This window comes from Prunus dulcis, chromosome 5 (assembly GCF_902201215.1).
Source record: "Prunus dulcis chromosome 5, ALMONDv2, whole genome shotgun sequence".
NCBI classification, from domain to species: domain Eukaryota; kingdom Viridiplantae; phylum Streptophyta; class Magnoliopsida; order Rosales; family Rosaceae; genus Prunus; species Prunus dulcis.
In genome coordinates this window covers 6,713,852-6,722,797 of record NC_047654.1, presented here as the reverse complement: position 1 = coordinate 6,722,797, position 8,946 = coordinate 6,713,852, and the positions used below count along the sequence as shown (strand labels likewise).

Here is an 8,946-nt window from a genome sequence, read left to right as displayed (position 1 = left end):
TGTACTTTCCCTATTTTTGTTCTTATTTTGTGGAAGTCAAAAGTGAAGCCTAATTGCATAGGTAAAATCATCAAATTAAAGTTATATAATTGTCAATTTCAAATAATTATTGCTTCAGAAAAAAAACAGGTGGACAAAAACACCATAGGCTTTTTATGCAAATTATGCTAATTGTACCTCCCTAAGTAAGCTCACTTTACAACTATGTCTCTATCACAAACATAAAGTAGTAAAAGAGTGGTGATTTAGTCGCTAATATTCTACATGCATGATGCATGTGTGATGGGACTCTTCAATTATCAGATACAAACCAATCAAAAGTCACAAAAGTTTTGGAAAATTTTGGTACCAATAAAAGTGAGAAAATAGCGGTGAGATGCTTCTCCACAAGTTCTTATATAAGATGTATTTCTATGAACTTTTCCATTTAATATTTTTTAATGTTCCAATATCAATAGGAAAAAAAGTACAAAGGACACTGATTGTAAAGAAGTCATTCTCAATAACAATATGACAGACACGAATAAAAATATAAATTAACCGAAAAGCTGAAACGATGTGAAGAAAACTACTATCGAAAATAATTTTTTTTAAATCTGAAAACGTCGTTGTTGATCAATTAGTATATTGTCATAGTACTAATATACATATTTCGTTAATTGATATTTCTCTTGTCAATATTAGAGAGATGTCAAAATTTTCAATGTTGAGGAGATGTCAAATTTAAAACCGCGTGACATGCACGTCAACCCTAATTTTTTTTCCTCTGTTGGATACAAATTATTAAGTTAATGTAGTGTTGGAAGACACGAGGACAAAAAGGCACTGTTTGTTTCAACACTAAGTACTGTGTGGGATAAGGAACACAATGATCAACGATGCGATATTCGTTATTATTGCGTGTAAACACTATACAACTACAACAAAGTAAAAGTTAGAACAGAGAAAAACCTTCGTGATTTTTTATTATATTTTATTATATTTAAGATTTATGGGAAGATTGGCTACTCTCACCACTAATGTCTGAGCATACTCACAATCTCAAACTGAAAGGACTTACACGTGGTACCCAACTGTTAGCTATTACCGATATAAATTTATATAGAAAATTACAGATCGCAAATTAATGAGGACTATTGATAGCGGAACTCGAATACTAATAAGGCCACACACTGAACCTTATCAACTGAGAATTGACCTTTTGCGTGTCATTGGTTTTACACTATTTATGCAGGAATCTCTCTCTGATTGAGAAGAAGAAAGTGAATAAGAAAGAGGGAGATGTGCATGAAAAGCATACAAGTATCTCAATCATTAAGATAAAAAGCATTCCATGCAATTGTTTCCAACTCATCAAAACATAGACAAGGAAAAGAGGGTTTCTTCTTCCTCCTTTGTTTTTTTTTGTTGGTAAATTTTTCTTCCATTAATTTGGATTCTTCTCTTTTGAAACTTTATGCGGACCAATTAATTTATTTTCTTTTGATGCCCTTTTCATTTAGGTGGGCCTGTTTGTCTCTCTATTATAATATCAAGTACAGAAAATTAGAAAAAATAATAATAGAAAGATTCGAAACTAACGGAAAATTATGAGATGTTTTCAATATAAGTAACACGTACGTGGTTTCTAATTTTCGATAGAAAAAACAAATTTAATTTTGTCTTCTATTTGTGGTGCGCGCACACGAGTACCATATGGACTTGAATTTAGGACCACTTAGAAGCACACAAAAAACTTAAGCTAATTCAACTTACACCCCATTACTTGCATGAAAATCTTAAACTTTGAGTAATTATGTCATACGAATTATAAAAATAGTAAATTTGGCATTTCCCCTTCAAATCAATGTTTTCTTATCTGAAACCCATCACCTTATTAATCTATAAGTAAAACTTGATTTTTATAAGTAAAACCTTATGACTAGGATCCAACTCAACAAATTATCTAATTAAGCATAAAATCTGATTTATTGTACTTTTCAAATTCCAAAAATACCCCCAACTAAGCCGTTATTGTATTTTGTAAATTAATATAGGAATCAATATGAAAACAGTTTTTAATTGGACTGTCTATAATGATAGAGGTTGAATTTGGAAAGATCTCCAAATGATTATAATGAATGTAGGAATTAATTTGGAATTTTTTATAAAAAAATTTAACAATAAATTCATATTTAGGTAATCGGTTTGTTTAATAAAAAACTTTATGTTATTTTCTTTTTATGAATTATACATGATTAATAATCTACTTTATAATTGGTTATGAATAATACTAAACATACTAATTATATTGAAAAAATAATGTATCTATTACTTGTTCTATAAAAAATAACTAATAACTTTTTATTGTTTGTTTTATGAAAAATAATTTATCTAGTATGAATTTATTTATTATTTAAATAATTTACTCAACTTTTAACTCATTTTGAAAATAATTTACCTAATAATTTATAAAAATAATTTATCTATTATCAATAAAAGATAATAGGTAAATTATTATCAATAAGGGTAAATTGACATTATCAATAACGTACCTCTTTTTTTTAAAAAAAAATAAAAATACATAATGTACCTATTATCAATAAAAGATAATAGGTAAATGTATAGGTACATGCCATACGGGTAAAAGATAATAGGTAAAGGTGAAGGTACATGCCTTAATTTACCTATTATATGTATATATATATATATAAAAAAAAAAAGCAATAGGTAGATATATGCCATTAGAAGTGAGCATCATTGTAGGTACATTGTAAAAATAATATACATGCCATTCACAAAAAATTAAAAATTAAAAAATTTCCCGTACAGAAATTTTTTCATTACTTTTTATGGAATCAATACAAAATCAAGACTAAAAAAGGCATCATAGACTGTTTATTAGGAAAAGAATCAATATACAATTACAAAAGAAGAAGTCTCCGTTATTGTAATGGCCCTTTTGTGGCTAGTTTGTATTGGCCATTTGTGGTTAGTGGCTTTTTTGGCTAAATTATGAATGTAATCATAGAATTTCTCAAAAATAACAAAACAAAACAAAAGAAGAAATTAATGAAGGTTAATGGCACATATTGTAATTTAATTGCTAATATTATCTTAAATGAAATTTTTTATTATAAACATTTAGAAATTGTTGAATTTATAACACAACATATTTTGTCTTCACCTGAGCCAATTTGCAAGTAATTAATTGCAACATATCCCACCAAACAAAAGCAAAAAAAAAATATATATATATAAAATAAAAATAAAGAAGAAGTTAAATTGCAACATAGGATGCTGCCATCACCGTGACACCAGTCATTTTCAATTCGATATTATTAAAACTGCTCTGCTTGACACGTTTACTTTTAAAATTTTATGTCAACCACTCATTCTCTTTCGCAGAAGAAAGAGTATATATTTATAGAATTATTTTACACTATGAAATGATGTTGCCTTTATTTGTTATGGTGCACACATAATTGACGGGAATGAAAGTACGAATTACTAAAAAACATTTACAAAATGTTTAACACTGTGGCTGATAGACTTGTTAAATTTATTTTCGGTACTTGATCAAAAAAAAAAGTTTACTTTCGGTAGTGTGTTTATAGATGTTTGGCTTGAAGAGGGCTTTTTATGGTTCAATGTGTTTCTTTAAGCTAACGCTGATATTCTTGAGTTGTCATTAATTTTTATTTGTAGTCTAGTCTTTATGGAGCATGTAGCTCTCTTTTTCCTTCGTCTTAAGTTTTGTCCCGTTTGTTTACTTGAGCAAGGTTTTAATGATACCACATTTGTTCTCTCGAGTTTGTAACCTTTTACAATATTAATGAAAATTTACTACTTCCTCTCTACAAAAAAAATCTTTTACAAAATACAAACAAATGTGAAGTAAAATCTCACACGCGGTCTTACAAAGTAAATTCCGGAATTGATTTAGTGGTCGGTAAAGTTAGAATCCCTATAAGCATAAAATACCTAATTAGTTTACCTGATAAATCTTACTCAAACGAAATACGTATGAATCACAATTGGAGATTTCTTTATCAAAATCAATGAAAGACTGATTTTTTCTCCCTTTGATCGTTATAATATATGCTATACTATATATTTCCTTGAAATTTAATAATGATGGAGAGAATCCAATTATGCTGATTGTGCAACATGTCATATGTGGTCTATCTGCTTTGGCAATGAAGAACTCACATATTAATTACGTGAATTTATAAGTTTGGTCTTTAATTGCTTTAAGACGAAAATACCATCGATTTGACCAGTAATATGAATATTATGGCAAGATTTTAACGACGCCATTATTTTTGCATGTTGTTGTTTGCTATTTGTACTCTTATTGATTGGAATGAAAACTTCTTACTCTTCGATATAAAATAAATAAATAAATAAAATCATCAGCATAGTATTAGTTATTCAAAATAAAAACAAATATTCTAGCCTTAGATGTTTTTCTATATGAAACATCCATCAACTTAAAGTTGTATATATAATATTCCAAAAGTATAAGTTGTATAAAAAGTATAAATTGGTATAGGTAGGTAGGAGAGGCTGCTTTGATATATTCTATATTATATATTTCCTTGAAATTTTATAATGATTGAGAGAATCCAAATTTACCAGAATGGGAAAATTCAGAGTCAAATGCATAAATAAATTGAACAAGAAAAAGGACATGGATTATTTTTAGGAAAAATCCCATATATGGAACTTTTTTTCTTTACCTCCATATACATTTACATGAAAAGGTACATTACAATAGTAAAATAAATCATCAAGCTGAAGTTTTGGCAACATATACCAAACCAAACCTGTAGAGATTCAAGAATTGAAGCAAACTCTGGTGGTCCTCTCAATTTGGACCAGCACCCGAAAAGCAAGCAACAAATATCAACTTTAAACTAAAGCTGGCTGCCAAGCTGCTTTTTTCAACTCTCTTCAATTCTTCAATCAATGCTCTTGTCTTGTTGTCCCATTGGCTTTCAATTTTCCATCCACAGGGAATTATTAGGCTCTTCAAGCCATGGCACAGAGAAGCAAAACCCATGATCCCTGTGGTGCCCAAAATCTAACAGCAGATCAGGAAGGTCGAAAAACATGTCGTCGTTATTGGTTGATGGTGAAGTTGATGAGTCTTGTGTATCATGGACAGCTTGCCTGTGCTGGCTCAGCTCTGCTTCGGTTTCCGCGTCGGCTTCACGGCTGCTGCTGCTACAGCTTATTGGGTAGTTAAGAGCAGCTGCTTTGGCAGCAGCAGCCTGGATGTCCTTTGCCGACGCAGAAGCTGGGCGGGGAAGCTCCTGAGCCAGCTCAGGAAAGTTGAGGACAGCAGAGCGGCCTTTGATTGTTAGGGCAGCCACATCGTGCGCTCGAGCGGCCATTTCAGGGGTGGGAAAAGTTCCAAGCCAAATTCTTGACTTCTTTCTTGGCTCTCGGATTTCTGACACCCATTTCCCCCATTGACGCATTCTCACTCCTCTGTACACTGGATGATGATGCTGACTCCCATTACTACCATTGATCTTTGCTTTCTTTTGACTGATTTGATCATCATCATCATCGTCATCGTCATCATCATTCGTACCCTTTTGATCATGATCAAGTACTTGTTGATTTGATCTCTTGCTGACTTTTTGGGCTTCAGATTCTGCAGAAGAAGATGTGGTTGAATTTGAGTAGGAAGAAGATGTGGTTTGAGCCTCAGAATCTATAGAGTTGAATTGTTCTTCTTCCATGGTGGAGTGGGTTTTTGGGGGTGTAGGTAGGAGAGCACTGAAGAAGAAGAAGTAGAATTGGAAGAATGGTGTGGTAGGCAGAGCTTAAAATAGAGGGTATGGGGTGTTTTTCACTGCTTCTCTTTTGGCTCTAAGATCTTACACATACAACAAAAAGGTACCTATCATATATAATTAAAGCAATGGACCAAAGCATAAAAAAGGGTACAAAGTAAGGAGTCATTCATTTGCCAGTCACAATATTTATATGCCTTGACTAAAGTATATATGAAAGGAGAAGAGCAGTTATTTTTGTACTCAAATTCAAGTGTGATAAAATAAATTTTCTGAGTGTGAAACTGTAATTTGTTAAAAAGACGACCCATTGCGGAGAAGTATCCAAATATTTTATAAAATGTATAATATTGGTTATCTTTTGCTGCCCCATGTTGATGTTTGAGTGATTTATGGTTTGGCATCATCTTTACAGTTCCTTTGTATCTTGGCCTCTCCTTCATGTCTTATTAGACAACAACTTAATTGGGATGGCTTAGGGCATTTTCATGTGCTCAATATTTTTAATTGGGTTTTTGAAGTTTGGACTATTCAAGGCGCATACCATATGAAATATAATTTGAGGCTTTGGTGGGCCATTCAAAATATATGCTTATAATTGCTACACCCTCCCAAATGTTTGTTTTATCAAGCCACCATGAATTTCACATGGGAAGCTGGTTTGAGATTGTTTGTTGGTGCCTTGTGGTCTATGCCGTCTGCAGCTGCAGCTTTCTTGTAATTGCAATCATCTTAAATGCTGACCCCTTCATTTTTGCACCGTTCTCCCTCTATTGATGTTGAAAACTTGAAACTAAGTCACATTTCATTTCCTTACCTCAATATTAATTCTCTATGATATATTCCTTTTTTATATTAATCATTATTTGCACTAGTGTTAAAGTCTAGATTAGGACCTCAAAATCTAATGACTGTGATCTAAAATTTATGCAATTAATTATTAATGGGTTATAGCCTAATGGCAAAGGACTTTGACTTGCAGACAAGTAGTCTTAAGTTCGAATCCTCATAGCACTTTAGTAATATGTGTGTGAGAAATTATTTCTCTCTTGTAGTTTAGACTATTGCGTATTAAAAAAGAAATTCATGTAACGAACTGGGTACTTCAATAATAAGTAACTTGGACATTGTCATGTGGGGTGTACATGAGATGGCGACAGTATTAGTATCACGTGGGGCTAAGTTAAATTAATATCATAGACAACATAATACGTATATATATGACCGTTACCCATACACTTGTTTTTTTGTTTTTGTTTTTATTGAGAAATTCTATAATTGCATTCATAATTCAGCAAAAAAAGTCACTAGACACAAAGGGCCAATACAAACTAGACACAAAAGGCCATTACAATAACGGAGCGTTCTAATATCAAAATTAAGACAATCTGGTATGTCTCCACTAACGATCATGCAGGATCGAAAAAACTCTGGCATAGGCATCCCAGCTAAGATTGCAAACTTAGAATAATAAAAAAGAGATAAAGCTTGAAAACCAAGCCATAACAATACAAATAAAACTCTCACAAATGAGAGATGAAAAGCTCTCACAAAGGAGAGATGAAAAACTCTCACAAAAGGAGAGGTGAAAATTACACAGAGAACCCAAATAGTCTCTGCAACTTATTCCAAATATAAAGAAATTACAAAAAAGATGGTGGTGGAGATCCGACGCTGAAATGCAGGTGAAAATCCGACGCTGAGCTGCAGCCGCCTATAATGGTTGGATGAAAATCATAACAAAACTAAGACAAATAGGAAAAACCCTTTGTCTCTGAAAATGGGGGAAGAGGTGAAAGGAGGAAGAGAAGAGGGAAGAGGGGGGAAGAACAATGGCTTCCTCCCTCTTCAAAGTAAAAAAAGCTCTAAGAGTGTTTTTTGGGAGAAAGGGGGCTAGAGTTTTTTTACGCATCTATTTACTCCCACCCATACACTTGTTTGGGCAGAGAGAAAATAGAGGAAAAGACATTGCACTATCGAGAGAGTAGCAACTAAAATCGAGTAATAACTAGATGACTTTACTACAATTTACTCCTAAACCATTTGTACTCATGGAACTACTACCTTGTCTCCACATACATATATTTAATTGTACTTATATTTACAGGGTAATATTCTCTTGTTGTGAAAAATTTGATATGTTGTGTTATTAAACTATTAAAATGGAACCATACATACGTTATCACAATTATTATTTTTAAAATTCTAAGATACGAGAGATATCGGGAGAAATACCACTAACATATTTGACAAGATACAACCTACTACATTTTTTTCTCACACAATCTACTATATTTGCAAGAGTTTCATCGTAAGGACCTTTAGAGAAAAGTTGCTTCCAAGAGTGAATGGGATGTCTTTTCTTCCTCTCTTCCTCCTTTCACCTCTTCCTCCATTTTCAGAGAAAAAGGGTTGTTCTTATTTGTCTTAATTTTGTTATGATTCATCCAACCATTAAAGGCGGCTGTGGCTCAACGTCGGATCTTCACCTGCATTTCGGCGTCGGATCTCCACCACCATCTTTTTTGCAATTTCTTTATGTTTGGAATAAGTTGCATAGACTCTTTGGGTTCTTTGTGTAGTTTTCACCTATTCTTTTGTGAGAGTTTTTCATCTCTCCTTTGTGAGAGCTTTTCATCTCTCCTTGGTGAGAGCTTTATTTGTATTGTTATGGCTTGGTTTTTTCAAGCTTTATCTCTTTTTTATTATTCTAAGTTTGCAATCTTAGTTGGGATGCCTATGCCAGAGTTTCTTCGATCTTGTCTGATCGTTAGTAGAGACATACCTGATTTTCTTAATTTTGATATTAGACCGCTCTGTTATTGTAATGGCCCTTTTGTGGCTAGTTTGTATTGGCCTTTTGTGACTAGTAGATTTTTTGGCTGAATTATGAATGCAATTATAGAATTTCTCAACCAAAAAAAAAAAAAAAAAGAGTGAAGGGGATTTTTTTGTCCCATTAACCTGTATTTATGGTACGTACCTCTCGTACCATGATGCTTCTTGAAAATTTCCATAGAAAAGAGAAAGAAAAAAAACAACAAACCTGTTCAAGCACAAGAGGACTTCTCTCCTCTTCTGTAAACGACTCATGAGTCATGCATACAAACAAAATCAACACCAAACCCAAGCCAAAAGAAAAAGAAAAGAAGGGAAATTA

General features: G+C 32.5%; 1 protein-coding gene across 1 annotated transcript; it reads right to left on the bottom strand.

Moving 5' to 3' along the window:
• Positions 1 to 4,673: 4,673 nt before the first annotated feature.
• LOC117627825 (ethylene-responsive transcription factor ERF039-like) lies at positions 4,674 to 5,870 on the bottom strand. Its single transcript, XM_034360082.1, has one exon. The coding sequence runs from the start codon at positions 5,730 to 5,732 to the stop codon at positions 4,980 to 4,982; it is 753 nt and encodes a 250-aa protein (XP_034215973.1). The 5' UTR covers positions 5,733 to 5,870; the 3' UTR covers positions 4,674 to 4,979.
• Positions 5,871 to 8,946: the final 3,076 nt, after the last annotated feature.

Coding starts and splice junctions, on each gene's coding strand:
- LOC117627825 (XM_034360082.1), bottom strand. CDS start 5,732: ATGGAAGAAGAACAATTCAACTCTATAGATTCTGAGGCTCAAACCACA.